We start from the raw sequence: 23702 nt of genomic DNA, 5'->3' as shown, positions 1-23702 counted from the left end.
GATGGCGGTGGGGGGAATGCCTGGAAAATACATATTTCTGGGGGGCTCAGTTGGTTAAGCATCCGACTCTTGATTTCAGCTCAGGTCATGATCTCACGGTTTTTGAACTCAAACCCTACATCTGGCTCTGCGCTGATGGTATGGAGACTGCTTGGGGATTCTCTCTCTCTCTCTTCCTCTCTGTCTCTCAAAATAAATTTTAAAATTTAAAAAAATTTTTTTAAAGAATATGGATATTTCGGGGCACCTGGGTGGCTCAGTCGGTTGAGTGTCCGGCTTCGGCTCAGGTCATGATCTCACAGTTTGTGGGTTCGAGCCCCGCGTCGGGCTCTGTGCTGACAGCTAGAGCAGAGCCTGAAGCCTGCTTCACATTCTGTGTCTCCCTCTCTCTCTGACCCTCCCCTGCTCATGCTCTGTCTCTCTCTGTCTCAAAAATAAAGTATAAAATTAAAAAAAAAAGAATATGGATATTTCTGAGCCCCACCCTCAATTCATTTGCTTTGAACAAACTGAGGCTGAAATCAACCTTGAAGTAACTGGGGAGTTTCTTACTAATTTTCCTTCAATACCAGATAAGGAAACTGAAGCCCAGAGAGGGGCAGAACCTGCCAAAATTCTTAGAACAGGAATTCTGACCTTCTCACTCATAAGGCCAGGGTGATGATGATGATGATGACGATGATGATCACAGTGATTGTTGTCGGTTTCTATCATACCCTATACCAGGAGTGAGCAGACTTTTTCCTAAAGGGGCAGACAGTAAAAATGCAGACTTTTCAGACCAGATGGTCTCTCTCACAACTACTTAACTTTCCCACTGCAGCTTTCATGCAAAGCTGTGACTGTGTTCCAGTAAAGTTTTATTTGCAAAGAGACAGTGGCCCCACTGGCCATGGTTTGCTAATGCTGCCCTTTTCTTCTCCTTGGCTGTTAAAAGGATCTGGCTGCACTTGATGGCTGTATTAGTAATTTACTGCTGTACTACTGAACACCTCAAAATGGGGTGGCTTAAAAGAGTGACCGTTTTTCGTTGCTCCCAAGTCTACAGGTCAGTTGGGTGGTTCTGCTGGTCCAGGCTGGCTTGGCTGATCCCGGCTAGGTTTGTGCATGTGTGTGCCCAGATGAAGGGCGAGGAGGAGGGCGGCCACAGTCGCGGGTCTATCGGTGACTAGTTGCTAAGGTGACAAGAACACCTGGGCCACGTGTCTCTCATCAGGCAGCAGGCTCGCCTGGGCAGTCGGGAAGAGTCCTAAGAACAGGAGCCTGAGCACCAAAGTCTCTTGAGGCTTTTAGGCTCAGAATGGACACAATGACACTTCCGCCACTTTCTATCGGCCACAGCATCGAGCCAGCCCAGATACAAGGACCGGGGGAAAGATTCCACCCCTTGATGGGGAAGATGCAAAGCCACACTGCAGAGTGTGTGGATGCAGAGAGGGACAATTTTGCAATCAGTGTACCAAAAGCATCAGGACATGGTGTGCGTGATCAGTTTTCCAATCCTCCATCATCACATCGGCTGATGTGGATCAGAGCCTGGCCAGTCCCTTCCAGCCACAGTAGCTGATCCCGAAGCCGGCTGAATATTCTGAACTGACTGTATGGGGATCAATTCAATCATGTCAAGGGAGACTTGATCTTTATGTATAAAAAGGTGGGGGGAATGGTCTCTAGGAATGAGAAACAGCTCCTCCTTTCCCCTCTGGGATGATGGGCTGCCCTTCCCAGCCTTCTGTAAAGCAACTGTTCAGCAAGGGCAGTGCCTGACACCTGTCCAGGTCTGTCCTTGGCAGTAGGCATGGGGGCTTGAAATGGCTTGGTAGGCATTTTCTGATTTCTCTTAGGAAAAGCACAAAACCTTGTTTTCTTCTTGGGCAAGTTTTCGCCCACTCGTATTCTGGGTGGTATAACTGTTTCGATAGAGCGGGCTATCCGGGTGTGCTCACCTGGAGTTCTGAACACAGACGTTTTAGAAGCAGGCTTTGTGCTCCCTTGTCCAGTGTTTTTGTCTATTATGTCTTACATTTAAGAAAACAAATGGCCTCTCTTTTAATTCAATAAAATCCAAGATACTGTGCTATGACCTGACATACAGTCATTACAAGAAAGTGCTGATTTCCATCAAGCATGTGTCTGGGGACTCTTTTCCTTTCATTTTCTTCTTCCCAGTTAATTTTACTGCACCTTAGATGAACAATCATCAGGTTTGAGGCACTTTTTTTTTTCATCAAGACTTCATTTTATATATACTTTAGAGCAGTCTTAGGTTCAGAGCAAAAGCGAGTAGAAGATACAAAGATCCCCATTACAACCCCATCCGTGCTCAGCTTCCCCATTAATCAACATCTCCCACCAGAGGGGTGCAGTTTTTACAGCCTACGAACCTAGATGGACACATGATCATTAGCCAAAACCCACAGTTTACATTAGGGTTCCCTCGGCATTGCGCATTCCGTTGGTTTGGACAGATGTAAAATGAATGACATGCATACACCACCGTAGTGCCATACAGAGTATTCTCACTGCCATGAAAATCCTCTGTCCTCCACCTATGCACCCTCTCCTCCCACATGCCCCTTAGCAACTGCTGACCTTTATACCATCTCCATAGTTTTGCCTTTCCAAGAATGTCATACAGTTGGAATCACAGACTATATGTAGGCTTTTCAGATGGGCTTCTTGCACTTAGCGAGATACATGTGAGGTCCCTCCATGTCTTTTCATGGCCTGGCAGCTCATTTCTTTTCAGCGCTGAATATTCTACTGTCCGGATGTATGTACCACAGACTATTTATCCCCCCACCTGCCAAAGGGCATCTTGGTTATTTCCAAATTTCAGCGATGACGAATAAAGCTGCTCTATATAAACACCTTGTGCAGGTTTTCGAGAGGCACTTTTTATAAACAGAGAATAAGGTCCAGACCCATTGGATGAAACCCTTATTCTGGTGAAAAGGGAGGGCTCCCCCTGGTAACAAGAGACAGCACCAATATCATAGATAAACCACAGGTCCAGAAGCCAGACCGGGCTAAGATTCAAATTCTGCCATTTGCTGGCTTTTTTGAATTTGGATAAGTTATATGGCCTCAGTTTCCTTATCTGCAAAATGAAGATACTAATAGTACCTTCCTCACAGGGTTGTTACAAGGATGACCCTAGTCAGCAGATGTAGAACACTTAACATGGAGTCTGCAGGCACAGTGTAAATGCTCTGTGGGAAGTGTTTACTATTATGTTGTTGTTACTACTCCATTATCCTGGTGGCTCTGCGCATGAGAATTTTGCCCAAGTTATCAGCTCCTCTGGAATGTTAGATTTGAATTAATTACCACCACTTTCCATTCAGGAGCCAGAAATAAACTGAGCCTACTCTGTGCCCAGCAGGAAACTGCAACGAACAAGACTCTGTGGCTTGTAGGCTTGTGGGCTAAAGAGACAAGTAAATAGGTAGTTACAATAGAGCAAGGATGGGGAATGTACGGGCAAAAAGATATGCTATAGAGATGGGATGCTTTAGGATGATTGGAAAGAGGCTAACCCAGACCTAGAGAAATCAAGGAAAGCTTCCTGACAGAGGTGACAGAGAAGGAGGAGGTAGAAGAAGATATGTCAGAGCAGAGAACAGTCCCCACCACCTCTCCTTACCCTGACTCTAACAACTCCTGCCATTTTACAGATGGGAAAGTGAGGCGCAGGGAAGTTAAGTTATTTAACCGAGAGCACATAGCTGGTAGCTGGCAAAGCTAGGATTTTAACTCAGGCAGTGCCAAGTGAGAGTGGGGTGAGCCTGAGCAACGGAGCAGAATTCCACCAGGCTGCAGATGACAGAGGAGGGGAGACTCGGGCCAGCAAGGCGGACAGGAGCCTCACAGGTGGCAGTGTGTTGGTTTGTCAGGGCCGCCAGGACAAAATACCACAGATGGGCAGCTTCAGCAGTAGAAATTTATTTTCTCATCGTTCCAGAGGCCGGAAGTCCAAGATCAAGGTGTCGGCAGAGGGTTGATTTCTTCTCAGGCTTCCTTCTCCCTGTGTCCTCACGTGGTCTTTCTTTCAAGCCTGTGCATCGCTGGCATCTCTCTCTCTGTGCATCCAAATTTCCTCTTCTTACAGCAACACCATTCGGACTGGATTAGGGCCCACCCTAATTTAGGGCCCCATTCTAACATAATCATCACTTCAAAAGCCTTATCTCCAAATATGGTCTCTTTCTGAGGTCCTAGGGGGTTAGGACTTCAACATATGAATTTTGAGGGGGATTCAGTCCAACGCAGATAGCATAGGGAGTCTGCAGATTTTAAGCAAGGGAGGGATAGGGTCAGGTTTGTGCCTGTTCTTGTCACTTGCAAAAATGAATCTGACGTTCATAGGCCCCGCATCCCCGCAATGACCAGGCAGACCCCAGCTCACTCCCTTCGCTCATCCCTTCCTCCTGGTCTCCGCCCCACACACCCCAAAGCCCATCTCTATGGTGAACAGAAGAGGAGGCATCTTCCTGGGCTTCCACAACGTTCTGGGTCCACGGTGAGGGTGATGTGAGGTACAGGCACACAGCACAGCTAGCTGCTGCTCTTGGCGAAATGCTGGACGTGGCCCAGTGCTCAGAGCTGCCGAAAGGCACCTGTAGGGACCAAGATGGTGCTAAGGGGAGAAGACAGACAAGAACTGGAAGGCCTNGGAGGGTTCCTGAGAAGAAGAAAGGGATGGCTGCTGACCATGGTTCTTCTAAGACCTGGTGGGCACGGCCACCCTGGAGGGAACAAGGGGTGGGGTAGTGGGGATGTTCCCCTTACAGCTGAGAGACACGGACACCCCTCAAGGGGATTCACCGGGACAGACATGGGTCAGCTCTGTACTTGGGCCCTACCTTCTGCGGTGGTGCCTTCCTGGAAACAGAGAGGGTGGATCCCTTCTTGCCACTCAGCGCATCAGACCCTGGAACCCTGGGGATTATTGATCAAGATCAACTTCAGAGAAGAGCAGTTATACAAGTTCATAATGGAGACATCTCACCCATTAGTGTAAGAGGAGAGACCATGCAGGAAGGGGGTGGCTGGTCAGGACTCCACCTGGTTTCCAGGAACAAATGCCTGCAGCAGGTTAACGCCCTCCTGACCTCACTCCCAGGGCGACCACCATTTTGCCTTTGTCAGCACTTTGGACACAGCTGGGGCCATGAAAGCACAGTCTCTGGGGTTAAACAGACAGCTGGCTTTAGAACATCACCAATCCCTAGGAATATGGGCTTGAGCTACTTCCTTCACCTGAGTGCCTCACCTACAAAGAAGACACAATAACAGTACCCTCCCTATAGAGTTGTTGAGAGCACTGAATGAGATGCTCAGATCCTATCTCTGTCACTAAAAGCTTTGTGACCCACAGCAAAGTGATTGTACCTCTCCGAGCCTCAATTTCATCTTCTCTAAAATGGGGACAATGATTCATACCCCCTGCAGGTTGTTGGAAGATTTAAATAATGTGTGTAAAGTGCCCTAGCCAATGGCTGGCTCACTGTTATACAAGATGCCACCCCAAATCAGGAAATACAGGTGAGATATACTTTAATACAGTGTTGTAGTTACATTTTTGAATAACATGTTCATTGTGGTTTTCTTCAACATCCAGCTACATTTTTCAGGCAAAGGACTCATAAATTTAAAACAACAGGCCCAACTGTTAGTCTGGGGAGAGGAGGAAGATTACATAAATCCAGTTTCCTTGTGTTCCCAGCCTTCTTTGACACTCTTAGTGTATTTATTATACTTTTATCAGGTGAATAGGCAGATACCTGTAGGATATAAATGTCCTTCAACCCACTGGTTTGCCTGAGTCAAGACCTCTAGCTGTGGGGCCCTCCATTGTTTCCCTGCTCCTACACGAAACCTCACCGTTAACCAGTCTACAGTCATCTTGCATCAAATTCTGGCTCTGCCACCTACTAGCCCAGCAACTTGGTACAAGTTCCCTCGTTTCTCTAAGCATCAGGTTCCTCATCTGTAACATGGGCCGATGAATATCCTCACGGGCCCATTGCAAAGGCTCATTGAGCTGAGGTATGGGAAAAACTTACCTTGCCTTTCTGACTGGAAGCCAGCACAACTGTCCCTGTGGCCATTCCGGGGAAGGATGTAGTTCCAACAGGATCCCACTGTGCACCCCCCTTCTGTCTTTGCAGGGAGCCCCTCTTCCGCCAGCTCTGTGCCCTCCACTGGCTCCTGGAGGCCCTGACTATCGACCACACCCACCACACTATGAAGCCGGTGATCACCTGCTGGAATCCAAAGTAGGTCTCAGCCCTTCAACCTGCCAAAACTAGTAGCAGATTGTGCAGCTGGGGGAGGGCCTCCTGTCTGTTCCTCCCCTCCTCTTGCTATTTTGTGGTGGGTGGGTTACTTTAGGAGTTCTCTGATGTGCTCTGTGGGTTCCAGACAGGGGTGAGCTCAGAGCCAGGGCACAGAGGCCATAGAGGCTTGTGGGAGCCAACGGTGTGTGTCTCCTCCCGGAAACTCTCCCAAGCTCCACGTTCACTGATGTCACATTGGACGCTTGGAATAAACCAGCCACACTGGTTTCTTGACAGCACGGGGACTGGCCAGCACGACCAGCACACCACTGGTTGTAGAGCCAGGCTCCTCCCCACCTCTTTCTTGGACCACCACTATTCTTTTTTTATTTTCAAGATTTTTAAAAATTTATTTATTTTGAGAGAGAGAGAAAGAGAAAGAGAGAGAGGGAGAGGGAGAATCCCAAGCAGGCTCCACACTGTCAGCATGGAGCCCGACGCGGGGTCTGAACCCACGAGCCATGAGATCATGACGTGAGCCGAAATCAAGAGCTGGACGCTTCACCAGCGGAGCCACCCAGGCGCTCCTCCCCAACACCACTCTTTCTTTGCTCCTCTTCCTTTTCCTTCTTCTCCCACTTCTGTGTCCTCTTCCTTTTCACTTTGTTCTTGCTTGACTTCTTTTTCTCAAGGTGTGTTTGTTTGAACATATATTGGCGGCTGTTTCTCCACTTGGACTCAGAGCTCAGGTCCTGGAGCGGCTGGGCTGAAGCTCTCAGTCCTGTGATCCCGCCTGAGTAAAGTGTTAGGTGTGTCTCTACGAGAGGCAGGGGGTCTGTGCAGAAGCCTTGAGGTCACTGCTGCAGGAAATGCACTGCACGCACAAGGCAGAACAAGGAACAGGCAGGCATGTAAAGCATCGGCTCTTTAAAGAGAGGCATGCTGTCTTCAAGAAGGAGGAAGAAGCGAAAGGACCCTGACTTAGGGAATCGCATTCGTGAAAATCCCATGCTGAGTGAAATAAAATAGTTCCCCTGCCCCCATAAGGGGAAGCCCACCACTCTCACACCAATAAACTAATATGACCTCTTTCTCCCAGCCCTGCCCGCCCCCCCACAAGGTGAATTTAGAATTCAGACTCCATTCTCTTCCCGAATCTTAATTAACTCCTTCCTCCTGAGGGTATTTACCACCCACCTCCCAAACCCCTTCCGTACCCCCTGCCCTAATTCATCTCATGCACTAGAGCCCAGATAAACTAACGTCAAATGCAACCAGAAATATAAATCATACGTCTATTGATGGACTGGTAACTCCAATTGATCGACTGCATGTTTTGGGTTGGGATGAATTGAAAATTGTAATTCCCTTAATGCTCTGGGTTATAACTTTTATTTGTTTTTAAGCAGCAGAAACTCCTTTGTTTTAAAATGGAAACCCTGATAGTATAAAATAAATTTGTCAAAATGGAGCTTCTACATGAAGTAGGAGGTTGGGAGACCTGAGGGACCGAGGGCCCCTCCAACTCTCTCCCATCCCCCACAAGTTACCCCAGTTGTTTCCAAAGTATCTCTGTGGTTCACAGAGTTTGTTTGAAAAGCACAGCCTTAAGCCATTTCCCACACATTATTTTTCCTAGAGGAATCCCCTTTTAAAGATGTGAGGTATGTCCTTCCTCCTTCCCGAACTTTCTAATGCCTTCCCCTTACTAGTATATATACACCATACTTTTTTAAAAAAACAGAATTGGGATCATACTCTGCATATTGTCCTGTACATTTTTATATTTTTCCCCCTATAAAGTGTCTTATGGACATCTTTCCATAATGGGACATACAAAGTTTCCACATTCTTTTGGCAGTTTCCACCATCCTGTAAACAGAATACTGTCCTTCATTAAGAAATGGTTACCTAGGGGCACCTGGATGGCTTAGTCGGTTAAGCGTCCGACTTTCGCTTAGGTCATGATCCCACGGTTCGTGGGTTCGAGCCCCGCGTCGGGCTCTGTGCTGACAGCCAGCTCAGAGCCTGGAGCCTGTTTCAGTCTGTGACTCCCTCTCTCTCTGACCCTCCCCTGCTCACGCTGTCTCTCTCTCTCTCTCTTCTAGAAATAAACAAAACGTTAAAAAAAAAAGAAATTGTTACCTATGTTTATGGATGGACCATAATTTAGATAACCGTTTATCTACTGAGGGGCACTAAAGGCTGTTCCCAAGTTTTTGCCATTTCAAATAGTACTGCACAGAACATCCTTGTACATACATTTTGTACCCAGTTGAAAATATTTCTGTTGGCTAGATTTCTGAGAAATGGAATTTCTGGGTCAAAGCAACATCTAATTTTTTTCACAGTTGATTGCTTAGATTCTAAGAAAAAAAGCCCCTCGGCCAGTGGACTCCTAATAGCATTTCACGTCCCCGAGCAAGCTACGAGCAGCAATACTCTTGCCTCCAACACTTGGGCATCCAGTCTCCCAAACTGAGGCAAGAACATAATGTAGGCCTTGGTTTGAGAAAATAAAAAGGAACATCTTTATTTCCTTTGCTTGGTTTTAGAAATGTGCCCAGTATGTGACCAAAAAGGGTTACCTATGGTAAAACCAAACCAACCAAATAAACAAAAAACCCAGAGTGGCCACATTGAGAGTAGTGGAGGCTCTACCTGTGACTTGTGAGGGCAGAATTCCATCAGGGACCCACGGATATCCAGCTCTATCAGAGCAGAACATGAACCAGATCAGCCTGACAGAAAAATACATCCAGAAAGATCCCCACGGGAAGTCAGAGTATTTGCTGGGGCTTGTTTTTTTCTAGTGAACCATTTGCTCCCGATGGTGATTTTAGTTTGAGGTCAGTGGTATGCTGGTAAATGTGTAATAAACAGAACAGTTCTCCAAGAAGGAAAAGCCATGCCAATATCCATGGTGGGCATAGTCCAGCCAAGGCTGATTTCAGGCTGACTGACGTGAGGCCATTGAACCTGGGGCTGGGAACACGTTCAGTTCTTGTGAGCCAGCATGAGTCAACTCCAGCACACTGTTTCTGGGGGATTGATTTTTTTTTTTTTAATATATGAATCTGAAGGTGGGGTCTGGGCAAGGGGTTAGGTTTCCTAAAAAGTGCCAGAAAAACGCTTTAGGTATCAGGAAGGGAGAAGGATGTCTTCTCTTTAATGCCTAATCCCTATTGATGATGTTTCATCCTGATACCATAATTCAAATTTCCCCAAATCTTCAAATGCATTTTTTAAAGCCCAGAAGAATTAAGAGTAACAGCAAGGACATGGATGAGTCCAGGCTCTCCCACTTAGTAGGTGTGTATTGGTCACTTAACATCTCTAGGCCTTGGGGCGCCTGGGTGGCTCAGTAGGTTGGGCATCCGACTTCAACACAGGTCATGATCTCACGGTTTGTGGGTTCAAGCCCTGAGTTGGGCTCTGTGCTGACAGCTCAGAGTCTAGAGCCTGCTTCATATTCTTTGTCTCCCTTTCTCTCTGCCCCTCCCCTGTTCACACTGTCTCTCTCTCTCAGAAATAAATAAAAACATTTAAAAAAATCTCTGGGCCTCTGTTACTTCATCCATCATATGGGTTCCTGCCTCAGAATTATCGTGAACATCGAGCAAGGTAAAGAATAGAGCATTTAACCCAATGACTGAGAACACAGCTAAATGATAGCTATTCAAGATTAAAATCCCCATTTCAAAGAGCAGTTGGCTGTATGATTATCAATACCACTGAAATTCTAGACAAGGAAGGAAAGAAACTTCTGAGCAGAGTTTTACCAACAGATGAGATCCATGTCACTGGAAGAATGAACAAACATACATACAGACAGAAAAAAACGCTAAGCAAAGTCAACCAAAATCTGGTCTGCAAAAATAAGCAATCCAGGGAATGACCCCAAGAGAGAAACCTCTAGTTCTCCTGTTTCCTGAATTTCCACCATCAAGCAAACAGCACCACCTGATATTCAAGCATCTGAAACACAAACCCTGAGCCCTGACACCCACCTTGCATTTTCCAAAAGGAAACATCCATCATCAGGGACCTGCAGATCCCAGTGGTTTCTCTTCTATTAGGGCATGATGATGGCTGTAGATCAAATCCTGCCCTCTTATGGATTTTATAGCAAGAAAGTGGGATGGTTCAATACCTCAATACAGGCTTTCTCCAGGCAACAAAAGTTTACTAATTGGCAGCTACCGTGCTACAAGCAGATGATGATCTTTGTAATTGCGGGGAGATCCATATTGGGCTGGAACTGGTAGATGGCTGGATGAATGGACAGATGACAGATTTTAGGATGTCAGTATGAGTTGCATCTGAGTCTCTCCTTTACTGAATGGGGTGGGGGAGGCTTTCCCAATTTCATCATGTGGCAATTCAAACACATTATCATTTCCCAGCGTCCTCATTAATCTCATGGCCAGCAGGAGAGTTTATCTCAATTGACAAGATGATTGGGTCCATGAGAGAGCAGAAACTGAGCTTTCAATAACAGATGTGCTAATTACCCTTCTCTCAGAGATGCAAGCCTCTATTTTGGCAAAATAAGACTTATTTTATATATAAAGGTACCCAAGTCTTTATCCAAACCCTCAGGACCAGCTGTGTTTCAGAATTGCTTTTTTTNGACAGGGCAGCCGATTATCATCCAACATTGTATTTCTGCAGGAAAAAAAAAAAAATGACTATTTACACTAAGCACACAATAAAGATAAATAAAGGTCGTTGGTAGCTTCCCATCAGTTCAGGTCATGTTTTGCTGCCAAGTAAGTTATTAACTTTTCTGGGTTTTTAAAAAATTATTTAAAAAAATTTTTTTTGTTTAANCCCCTAAAAATTATTTTTAAGCTTATTTATAAGTCAGAGAGATAGAGAGCAAATGAGGGAGGGGCCGAGAGAGAGGGTGAGAGAGAATCGAAGCAGGTTCTCTGGTATCAGTGCGGAGCCCAGTGAGGGGTTCAAACCCACAGACTGTGAGATCAAGACCGGAGCCAAACTCAAGAGTTTGAAGCTTAACCAAGTGAACCACCAACGTGCCCCTAAAAATTCTTAAGTTTATTTATTTGAGAGAGAGAGAGCGAGAGAGAGCAGGGGAGGGAGAGAGAATCCCAAGCAGGCTCTGTGCTGACAGCACAGACCTTAATCTCAGGAACTGTGAGATCGTGACCTGAGCTGAAGCCAAGAGTCGGATGCTTAACCAACTGAGCCACTCAGGTGCCCCAAAATTTTTCTGGTTTTCAACACCCTCTGGATTTGGGAATTGGATAAGGGTTATAACCCTCCATTGGTATTTTTTTCTAGAGATTAACTCTACAAGGACTGACTAGAAATGAATGGGCCTTTACATACCGAGCGGCACAATCATCTATGTCTTACTGCCTAGGGCTGCCCCAGAGAGACTTTACCGCATCCACTCTTAATTGGAGAGTCCAGCTGGGTATAATCCTGACTTCCATGAAGAAAGTCCAGACACTTGGGGTGCCAGCGTGGCCTAGTTGGTTAGCATCCAACTTCAGCTCAGGTGATGATCTCATAGTTTGTGGGTTCAAGCCCCGCAAGTGAATCTGTGCTGATAGCTTGGAGCCTGGAGCCTGTTTCAGATTCTTTGTCTCCCTCTTTCTCTGCCCCTCCCCCACTCACGTTCTCTCTCTCTGTCTCTCTCTCTCTCTCTCAAAAATAAATAAACGTTTAAAAACAAATCCATACACTTAAGGGCTGAACTGCCCAGGCATGAAGAACCTGCTATTCCTTTAAAAAACAGTAACAAAACAAAACAAAAAACAGATTGCTAAAAGGCAACCACACTTTGATGTTTCAAACATGATGCAGGCTCCTAAATCTGACTCCTGTGTAATAATGCAAATAGCTGACATCTGGGTGCTTCTGAGGAAGTCAAGCACCGCTCTGAGTACTTTCCTTCATTTGAGCCTCATTCTAACTGACAGACGAGGAAACTGAGGCACAGAAGATTTAAGTAACTTGCTCGAGATTGCATAGCTAGTAAAAGCTGAGCAGAATTTGAATTCTGGTAGCCCAGTGGCCCAGAACTCATGCTTAACCACTAAATGAAGGTCTTCTCTGTTCCTGGCTAAAGCCCCAAAGTCTTCAATTAATGTAGGGCACAGTCTGGTGTCAAAAAACAAAAAGAAGATTTTGTCGCAACGTAGTATTTGCCAGGGGGCCCCCAGGATACAAAAGGGGCTGCGGCTTACCACGATGATATGATATGTGCACGTATCATTTTCTTTTAAAAAAACAACAAAAAAGGCCATTCTATACTTATGGCTTTGGTATTTAACTTAACATATGGGAACCATGTCTCCATATTGGAACCACTTTTAGTGACTGTGTAGTTTATCAACATATTTAACCAAGTCCTATAAGAAATTTAAGTCTTTGCCAGATCGTCAGTCTTGGGGGGAAAAATGCATCATCATTCTGAACAACAGGCAAAAATAGCAGTTAGTATATTTAAGTTGTTTTTCCCTTGTCATGTGCGCCCCACCCCCACCCCACCCCGGAAACTCATTTTCCTCAAACCTGCTTTTTTCAGGCACTACTGGGGATACAGCAGTGAAGGAAACAGACAACATCTCTGTTCTCTGGAGCTTCTGTTCTAGGGGAGGTGGGGGAGAGCAGATAATAATAAACATGCAACAATCAAGATGCTGTGAGATAGCATCAAATGTCACAAAGAAATTGAAGGGGTGGTATGTCAGTGGCAGGTTGGGGGTGACTTTTAAATTGGGTCATCCGGGAAAGACTCACTCAGGAGGTGACATTTGAGTGAAATCTCGGATTTCACCTGCTCTCCTCTCTGCACTAATTTAATTGCAAAGTGCCTCCCCTGCTTTACTCCAGAGGACATCTCTGCAGGAGCAGGGGACCGTGGCGGGAGATGGGAGCACCCATCACTAGGGAGGTGACCTGACTTGCCTGGGAGACCTCGGGAGCTCTGAGCTCTGTCCCCTCCCTGGTGCACAATCAGCAGTTACCTCGGGTCTCCAAACTCAGTCACGGACGCATGAACGCATTCTAAACCAGCCTACAGGCTTTCCGCTCCAAGAAGCAGGTGTTTTACCCCACACAAGGATTCGCAAAGAGAGGGTGAAGTATTTGAGAAAACCACTCTGATTGCTTCTGTGGAGAGGCATTTCAAGTGACTCGCTAGGAACAAAATGTGCTTGGCGGGTACAGTGAAGTGAGATGCGACGGGGCTCAACACTTTCGTCCCTTGATTGCTAGCGAATCGGATCCCCCAGAAAGCTTCAGCAGGGGGAATTATGGTCTGACAACTGTAGCTACTTCTCCCACTATGGATCTGCACCAGTGCCTCGTTCCCCACCATCGGCCCCTCCTCCAAGCCACGCTAAGACCTCTGTCCACAAAAGCATCCTGTTAACAGCTGAACCGCATTCAGTTCTCTGTACAAGGCACCCTGCCAAGCCCCTAAAAAGCCCCAAATTTCATCTTCACAGCAATCTTCTGACATAGCTAAGATTATTCCCTCCATTTTACAGATGAGGACACTGAGGCTCAGAGAGTCTAAGTAACTTACACACACACCTCAGAAGCAACAGGGCAGGCACTGGACTCGAACACCCAGTCCACCTGATTCTTAAGCCCACGGTTAACCACCCACATACACTGCTTCCCTCGTCCTGTTGCTCAGAGAGACTTGCCTGAAGTCACACAAACAGTATGTCAGAGACATCAATTAGGTAAACTAAGTGAAGCTGCTAGAATGAACAAGCCTAAATATCTCAACGGCTTAACGCAACACAAGTGCATTTCCGGCTCACCCTACAGGTCATCAACATGGGGCTGTGCTCCTTAGTCGCTCAAGGACCCAGGCTGATAGGAGCTCAGTCTCAATATAAGCTTCTATCATCGACTTGGCAGCAGAGGGAATCTGCCTTGAGAGCTGGCCCTTAAAGCATCCACCCTAAACGCCACGTGTCACTTTCACTCACGCGCTTTTAAACAAAGCAAGTCACAGCGCTACCCGGGTCCTCAAGGAGCCAGAAAGACCTGGGACTATTTTGTAAACAGCGCTCATGACCATCCCACCAAGCGGTGGGAAGGACAGTCAACTGGCTGTGCCCATCTCGGACACGGCTGCAGCCAGCCCCCTGTGGACAAAGAAACACAGGTGGTTTACTTCTTTTCCTGCCTCTATTTGATCTTCCTTTTTTGGGTTATTTGCTACTGAGAATGAAACATCAGAGAGACTGATTCTGTCTAACCAGGGCCCTTTCTTTATCAGTGGCTTTGCATGAGCAAGGGTGCAGGGCTGTTTAAGATCTCTGAGAGCCTTGCTGCATTTCTAACTCATTTACCTGCTGCCTGAAGTCGCAATAGATTTTGGGTCATCTAGGAAGTCAGCGTTAACAGAAAGCCTCCCCATCTTCCCAATCGGGCTTGAATATTTAAGATTTTGAAAGCTTGGCTGGGACCAGATTTAATTTTAAAAGGGGAAGGGGGTTGCTTTTGAACTTCAAGAAGAAGGCTAGAGGCATAGCAGGAGCTGCGTTAGCAAAAGGAAAGAGCCGAAAAGCCCTGTGGTCTTGAAAGAAATACTCCAAAGCAGAAACTGCTAAAGCTTCCAGTTGGTGAGCCTTAAATCAGACTTCAAAAGCGCCGCTAGTTTAAATATTGTTTATAGGACTGAAGTATTGCTGTTCCTTCCTCTGGCTGGATTTTAAATATTCCCTAATTTGATTACTCGGGGGAGAAGCAGGCAGAACCAACGTTAAATGAGCTTCACTGTTAATTATTCAGAGGGCTTTTTATTGTGTAATCAAACATAAAGTCTTACAAAAAGCTGGAAGGCACATTCTCACCCGGCCCCGCCCTCCCCAGCCTGACTCCCACCTTGGTGCCTATGCACGTTTCTTGGGATGTGGCTGCGGGCTGGTAGATACTTAGCAAAGTCCTGCCATGGGGGAGGGCACACCTCTCCTCCCCCTCCCCCCCTCCACATCTGGAATGGGAAAAGCCTTTGATTCCAATACCCAGAGCCTCGTGCCATGAGAAGCCCATCTTATCCAAGTCTGAGCTTGATCAACTTTTACCTCCTATATTTGAACATCTCCCCCTGCCCTCATCAGGGCTCAGCAGCCCCTGAGAAGTCTAGACCCCTGTCAGTGCCTTCCCTCATCAACCTGGTCTGGCCACCTCCATTCCTCAAGTCCCTGTTCTATACTAGGTGACAGCCAGCCAAATGATTTAAAGGATGCCAACCATCCAAAACCCTTTCTGCAGAGAAAAAGGACATAAAGAAAGGGATGGATGGATGGATGGATGGATGGATGGATGGATGAAAAGAGAGATCAATAGATCAACTGATCATTTTTTTTAATGTTCATCTGTTTTTGAGAGAGACAGAGTGCAAGCCAGAGAGGGGCAGAGAAAGAGGGAGACACAGAATCCAAAGCAGGCTCCAGGCTCTGAGCTGTCAGCACAGACCCCAATGCAGAGCCTGAACTAACGAACCATGAGATCATGACCTGCGCCTAAGTGGAGGCTTAACCGATTGAGCCACCCAGGTGCCCCAACTGACCATTGATTGACAGGTAGAAGGAACTGAAAGCGCACACACTGAGTCTTCCTGCTTGCTTATCAACAGAGATCCACTGCTCTGGAGCCCCAAGTCCAAAATTCAAAAGTCTCTGAAAACAATTTTTCCATAACTCATTCTGCAGCAAGCTTTGACGTGAACCAAACTGACTTGGTGGCAAAATCTGACTTGAAATCATTTGCAGGTCTTTATCCCACCTAACGTAAATAGTCATGTACATCACCGCAGCAATAGCAACGTGTCTGGTTACAGGATGCTGTCCCAGTCCCCGCTTCTGGAAGGATTACGTTAACATATGGCACAGGCAGCATATATCCTTCCCCAAACGCCAACGTGGCAACACATCTGGTCTGATGGGTTTCAGATGAGGGCTTACGGGCACATCACCAACAAAACCTACTGGAGGTACAGTCTCATACTCAGAAAGTTCCCAACCCCTGAGGGAAGGAATCAGGTTTTAGGGTACCTGAAGTTTAGGTAACAGGGGGAGGGTGGTGCTTTAAGAAAACGAATAGAAAATTACTGTGGAAAATTGGGTACAGGGCTCCGCAGGGACCCATTCAAGTAGGGGTCATTAGTTTCAGTGCAAATCTGTATCTGGGTGAGTGACTTGAACACCCCCGCCCCTGTTTGTTTTCTCGTCTGTAAAATGGATAACGGTGACTGCATCACAAGCTTTTACTGAGATGATTCAGTGAGGCTGCATCTTGCATGTAGCATCGTATAGAGTTTTGTTCAATACACTCCCATCCAGTGATCTTCATTGTGCAGCCTGCCCCGACAGTCTCTCCCCAGGCCCCCTCAGTAATACTCTTTCTGAGTAACTCACAAGTGCCCCTCATGGTAGGATTCGTGGACACCATAGCAGGCAGCTTCAGAAATGAACATGCGTTTCAGTTCGCCTCCCCAGGAGTAACTGCAGACCTGCCCTGGAGTTTAGGAGAGGACCCAAGTCCAAATCGCAAATAGATGCGGAATGCATACAAATATATTCACCTCCCTCACCCCCACTTCACCTCCCCAGGAGTAACTGCAGACCTGCCCTGGAGTTTAGGAGAGGACCCAAGTCCAAATCGCAAATAGATGCAGAATGCATACAAATATATTCACCTCCCTCACTCCCACCTTGTAAGCGGTGGTCTCGCCTAACCTCAGTTTTCACTGGCAAGACCCAGCTACGGAGGACTGTCCCTCTCCTTCTTCACTCAAACGTGGGGGGAGTGGTGGGGGAAGAAACCATAACAGAGAACAGCCACCATCCATCATCCATTTATTGCATTTCTTAAAGAACTTGTAGTAAAGCCGAGGCTCTGGGAATGGAAAACTCATTAAGCTGTTTTCTCACTCAGGGACCCGGGTGGAAGCAAGAGCACAATAAAAAAAATCAATAAGGACAAGTCCATGGGACAGAGGTGGGAGCACTTTGTGACAGCGCCTAAGGTAACTACCAGCACCCGACGCTCTGGTCTGGCTACCAGCCCCGACTTGTATTGGAAGCGTTTTTTGCCAGTCTCTTCTCTGATGGGATTTTTCCCCCCCCCCGCTAGTTGGTTCTCTGAGTGAAAAGAAGTCAGAACCACATGCCGGTGGATGGGTTTTGTAAATTTTAATTAAAACGGTTATCTGGGGATTACGGGAGACATGACATTTGGCTGGACACCACTTCATGGGAAGGGGAGGAGTGGCTGAGGAACTGCTCAATAAGATGTCACCGGAAGGAAATGGACTCACCTCACTCCACGTTTTTAATCAATACCAGTCATCTCTCTCTCGATCTCTCAGTCTCTTTTTAACTCAGCCAGAAAATAAGAAGTAGGTGACTCAACAGATAGGGTCTTCTACAAACAAGAACACATATTCACCACTAAGGGAACATCAAGAGGTCTATTCTTTTCACTCAAAACGATTCCAAACCCAAAGCTTCCCACATTCATCTACCCAACAAACAAGGTAACGTATATTTTTAAATTTATTTACTTATTTTTTGGGGGGTTCATGTGTGCACACAAGTGGGGGAGGGACAGAGATAGGGAAAGAGAATCCCAAGCAGGCTCTGAGTCATCAGCACAGAGCCCAATGTGGAGCTCGAACCCACGAACCGTGAGGTCATGATCTGAGTAGAGATCAAGAGTCAGATGTAATAATCGACTGAGCCACTCAGGTGTCCTGACAAGAGCTAATATTTAGATAAATAAAGGTGGCTGAAAGAGCAGGCACCTAGAATATTTGCTATTCCTGTGTCCTTCTCCACAACATGAGTATAATGTTCGCCCCTGCCTACTTCACATTAGTAAAGAACCTCAGGAAACACCATGCAAACTCACTTTGAAAGTGGTAGGGGGGCTTGAGTGGCTCAGTTGGTTAAGCATCTGACTTAGGCTCAGGTCATGATCTCATGGTCTGTGGGTTTGAGCCCCACATCGGGCTCTGTGCTGACAGCTCAGAGCCTGGAGCCTGTTTCAGATTCTGTGTGTGTGTGTGTGTGTGTGTGTGTGTGTGTCTTCCCATCCCCCGCTTGTGCTCTGTCTTTCTCAGTCTCTTAAAAAATAAATAAAACATTAAAAAAGGTTTTTTAAAAAGTGGTAAAATGCTGATAATTATTGTGGTTATATAATTTTTAATTTTTTTGACATTTATCTATTTTTGAGAGACAGAGCACAAGCAGGGGAGGGGCAGAGAGAGGGTCTGAGCTCCCAAGCAGGCTCCAGGTCTGAGCTGTCAGCACAGAGACTGACATGGGGCTCAAACCCAAGAACCATGAGATCATGACCTGAGCTAAAGTCGGACACTTAACCAACTGAGCCACTCAGGCACCCCATGGTTATATAAGTTTTAGAAGCCACTTTTTAACATAATTGCAATGGGCCAGGTTCTATGCTGAGGAAACGTTTTAGGTATATTAACTAGCTCTGCCCCAGGGGCACAATTCTAACCCTCAGCTGGGAGAGGAAGAAGTTGAGGCTCAGAGAGGCCAAGCAACTTGCATGAGGTTACACAGCTGGGTAATGGCACAGCCAAGAGTTAATCCTGGGTCTGTTCATGAAACACTGCTTATTAAACACTGAGCTTGTCAAATGCATGATCTCCATGGTGTCACAATTATAATTGTCCCTCATCAAGAGCTGCACTATTTTCTCGCTCCTTCATCAGGGCGTGCCTAGATCTGAGAAGTGGAAGCCTTTATTTTTTATCACAGAAAGTTGCTATGGAGATACTGTGTGCACCTGTCTCCAGAGATGCACAGAAAAAACAGCAGAAGCCACAAACCTTACAAGAAAAAAAAATGTCTTCCAGGAATATTTATGACAAAAACTGCATCAGGGGAGGGTAAGTCACCACACTGGGACTCTCACAAAATTGAATTCCCTAGGAAATGTATAGGTCAAACTCTGGGCTGAAGTGTGGTCCATTCTGAAGACAGGGGAGCACTGGATTAGGAGTCAGGAGACCTAGCTTAGCCACTGTGACCCCGTGTGCTTCAGATAAGTCCTTTCCTCTCTCCTGACTTCAGTTTCTGTACCTCTAAAATGAGAGCTTTGAAAGAGAGGCTCCCATCAACTCCCACAGCCACTGATATTCTTCTGTGTGTTTAGAGCTTGTCTGTGCCAAGACCGCGCTGGTGTAAGAACCAGGAAAACTGGATATATGAAAACAAATCAGGGTGGGTGTAATGCAATAGGGAGTGGTGAGGTCTGTGGCAAAGGGAGGTACTCCCGCTCAGCTAAAGGGAAGAACTTCTGCCCAGCTCTAGCCATTTTGCCACGTGAGAATGGAAGTCTGGGGCTGATCATTTTCAAGAGAGTCCAATAACCTAGGTCATTATATAAAAATCTCCCCAATTTGTAAAATTCTGGGCAGTTAATCATGTCCCCCTGTGGGCTGCCAGTTTGAAACCCTTGCTTCTGAAAAAGTATAAGGAATCACTCAGGGAAATCTTTTCCTTTGTTGCCAAAAGCAGTCCTTACTGAGGTGGAACACAGCAGCTAGTTAACACTGTTCCTGAGTGAAATATAAAAATTAGAGAAGAAGCAGTTGGGGATTTAAGTCAATTCAGACAGAGTCAGTTCAATAAAGGGCAAGCAAGATGCTAAAGCTGCCTGTCACATCTTCCCCCCACATTTTATTTTTCTGCCACTCTCAATTAATCAGAAGTGTCAGCCCTTCATTTCGGATTTCCTGGCTGAGGCTGTTAATTGAATTTTAATTAATGGCAACTTTAGGAGCACAGAATGAAATCCTCGCCCTGGGAAGAATCACATGGAGAAAGCTCCTTGAGACCACCCCAGTCGATTTTCTTTGTTTCATAGGTAAACTGAGGCAAAGCAGTGGCTTGTTCAAGGGCCCTCTGAGGTCCCCCCCCATCCCCCCGCCCCGGCTCCAAGTCCAGTGCTCACTGCCAGACTCCAGGTTCCCCCAGGGACACAGGTGTCCAGCCTTCATAAATGACGTTGATCTACAGACTCTGGTTTCCAGAGCCAGGAATTCATATTGTTCCAGAGATCGGATGAGGTGACTTCCACAAGTATTATCCCCAGTTGCAATGTCAGGACAAAGGGGATGCTGTATCAAGCTCCTGATTTCACAAAGAAGGAGAACATGCCAACTGTGGGCATTTGCTTTTTCTTTGTCACAGTTATTTTTGCAACCCACATGTCCCCTCGGAGATCTGGGTAAACCCACCTTCTCCTTCCCCTGTTCAACCAGGAAGATCCTCCTCTCTTCCGGCAGAGGTGGGGGGGAGGGGGGTTGGGCGCGGAGTTCCACCCACAAGGTAGCCATCAAAAAATGACTTCTGCCCACATGCAGTGGACTCTGTGATATGAATCCTGTAGGACACAACTCTCTCCACCCTGTTACATATTTATTAGATGTTGGTCTGCCCTTCAGTGCTGTCCCTTCTCCCTATCTGCTTTCTGAGGGTATCAAACACAGTGAGTTTGATTGAAAGATGATCTCAGTCTACACTGCAAGAGCTTTCATTTTAGATGTTCTAAAATTAAAAAATTAAAAATAGGGGCGCCTGGGTGGCTCAGTTGGTTAAGCGTCTGACTTCGGCTCAGGTCATGATCTCATGGTTCGTGGGTTTGAGCCCCGCGTCGGGCTCTGTGCTGACAGCCAGCTCAGAGCCTGGAGCCTGTTTCAGATCCTGTATCTCCCTCTCTCTCTGACCCTCCCCTGCTCATGCTGTATCTCTCTCTCTCTCTCTCTCTCAGAAATAAATAAAAACATTTAAAAAAATTTTTTTAAATTAAAAATAAATACATAAATGTTCTCAAATAAGATTGTTTCTGTTAATTGAGCAAAAAATAAAGCCCAGGGCGCTACTGAGTTCTTACTCCAGAGCCGCTGGGGACCTACTATGCCTCACTGTAAATCTGGTATTTTCATCAGAATGGGATCAAGAGAATTGTCAATGCCACTGAGAAAAGGGCATTGCTTAAAGTAGTTTCAAGTGAGGCATAATAATTAGCATTGGTGTCAGCCTGACCTGGATTTGAATCCCCACTCCAACACTTGCTAGCTGTGTGCGACCTTGGGCAAGTAAAACACCCTCTGGAAGACTTGGGTCATGAGTTAAATGAAGACATGACCCTGCACAGTAGATTTAGAAGTGACACCAATCATGCAAAAGACTGGTGTGAACACACACATACGTGCACACACACACGCACCCGTAACCCATCCTCTCTGACTCCCTTCCTCCCAAAAGTCCACATTTCCCTTACGGGACTTTCCCTACCTACCCCTTATGACCTTCAAGGGCTTGTCACCTAGACCCTTCTGTCCACCACAACCATGGCTCCCCTTCCTCCCACGAGTGCTATCCCATCAGACAAGTCAGCTTCCCCCAGACCTTACTTCTTAAACGTCAGGTATAGAATTTTCTCCATCTCACATTCTTCAGAAGATCCCAGCAAACACAAATCTTCATTGTTTGAGGGCCTGGCATCAACTGAGTAGAACAAGTTGATACATGCAGTTTGGGGGTCAAACCAAGAAGCAGCTAAATAAATGAGACCCTTCCTCCCACAGTTTCTAAATCAGCTCAAGCTCTTCTGAGGGGCGCCTGGGGGGCTCAGTTGGTTAAGTGTCTGACTTCAGCTCAGGTCATGATCTCACGGTTCGTGGGTTCGAGCCCCGTGTCAGGCTCTGTGCTGACAGCTCAAAGCCTGGAGCCTATCTTCGGATTCTGAGTCTCCCTCTCTCTCTGCCCTCCCCAGTTCACTCTCTGTCTCAGTCTCTTTCTGTCTCTCTCAAAAATGAATAAACATTAAAAACATAAAAAAAAGTCAAAAGCTCTCCTGGTCCCCGGTAACATCATTGGATCACGTGTTTGGCTTCCTGTGGTGACTAGGTGGGCAACCATGGCACTCTGAATAGAATAAGTCCCATAATGTTTGCTTCAAATAATACACATTTTAGGGGCGTCTGGGTGGCTCAGTCAGTTAAATGTCCGACTTCAACTCAGATCATGATCTTGTGGTTTGTGAGTTCCAGCCTCATGTAGGGCTGTCTGCTGACAGCTCAGAGCCTGGCGCCTGCCTTGGATTCTGTGTCTCCCTCTCTCTCTGCCCCTCCCCTGCTCTCACTCTGTCTCTCTCTCTCTCAAAAATAAATAAATGTAAATAATTTTTTTAATAAAAAGATTTTTTAAAAAGGATGCCTAGGTGGTTTAGTCGGTTAAGTGTGAGACTTTGGCTCAGGTCATGATCTTGCGGTTCGTGAGTTTGAGCCTCAGGTTGGGCTCTGTGCTGACAGCTCAGCCTGGAGCCTGCTTGGGATTCTGTGTCTCCCTCTCTTTCTGCCCCTCCCCCACTTGTGCTCTGTCTCTCTCAAAAATAAACATTAAAAACAATCTTTAAAAAATATTTTAAAAAAAATACACATTTTAAACTATCTTGATCTGTGACAGACTGTCACTTCAGACCCAGGATATGTCTCATGGTGTTTGGAAAAAGCCCAAAGAAATTTACGTTCAGAGCCAGGTTTTCGCTTTTTCTTTTCTTTCTTTCCTTCCTTCCCTCCCTTCCTTTTTCTTCTCTCTCCCTTCTTTCTACCTTCCCTCCCTCCTTCCATAATTCTACCCTCCCTCCCTTCTTTCTGAGACCACCTCCTTCTTCTCTCTTTCCTTCAGACCAAGAAATTCAAAGTGCCTGCACTGCGTGTCACCAACCGCAAATCAAGCCGGCGAGGCTCCACCCTCAGTCTGTCTCGGACCAGTGGGGGGTCATCCCCCCAGAGCAGTATGGTCTCCATGAACCCCGGCTCAGATGAGCCCCAGAGTGTGATCACCCAGGTGACAGGCAGCAAGGACATTGAGGACAATGAATCCTCTTCAACCAAGCCTGACGAAGAACCTCTCCACGCCAGTAAGTCCCACCCGAGATCTGAGCAGTCTGCCTGGTTCCTTGCCTTGAAGCCAGACATCAAGAACCCCTCTCATTCCACCTCCACCCCCACTCAGTTAAAAGAGACACAGAGGTCCCCTGGCCCTGCTCAGTTTCCTTGGTCTCTTTTGCTTTCCCCCAGCGAAGACTGGAAATATACTCTGTACCTTGGGTTACTCTGAGCAATTTCTCCTTGAGGGGCAGCCAATGGTCATCAATTGCTCCTTTTAAAATTCTAATAATTATATTTTATTGAGCCCAACTTATATAAAATGTTGTCACTTCAGCACAAAATCAATATAAAATTATTAATGAGATATTTCATGTTTTTTCATACTAAGTTTTTGAAATGCAGTGTTGACTTTTTAAAACAACTTTATGGAGGTATAATTTGCATACCATAAAATTCACTTTTTTTAAGTGTACAATTCAATGACTGTTAGTCAG

The 23702-nt window shown here is 46.3% G+C and overlaps 1 protein-coding gene across 3 annotated transcripts in view; it reads left to right on the top strand.

Moving 5' to 3' along the window:
* CCDC60 (coiled-coil domain containing 60) overlaps positions 1-23702 on the top strand; it is a 165280-nt gene that overhangs the window by 122275 nt on the left and 19303 nt on the right. For 2 of the 3 annotated variants that reach the window (XM_077765933.1, XM_077765931.1), the window contains exons 5-7: positions 6174-6281; positions 17217-17307; positions 23003-23237. In XM_077765933.1, the coding sequence (XP_077622059.1) occupies positions 6174-6281; positions 17217-17307; positions 23003-23237 (434 nt within the window). The remainder of the gene's footprint in view (positions 1-6173; positions 6282-17216; positions 17308-23002; positions 23238-23702) is intronic. The other variant, XM_077765932.1, reaches the window with a different exon arrangement.

Source organism: Crocuta crocuta, unplaced genomic scaffold (genome assembly GCF_008692635.1).
Source record: "Crocuta crocuta isolate KB4526 unplaced genomic scaffold, BGI_CrCroc_1.0 scaffold339, whole genome shotgun sequence".
Classification (NCBI taxonomy): Eukaryota; Metazoa; Chordata; class Mammalia; order Carnivora; family Hyaenidae; genus Crocuta; species Crocuta crocuta.
Note: the sequence above shows the minus strand (reverse complement) of the source record. Positions and strands in the feature narration are given on the sequence as shown.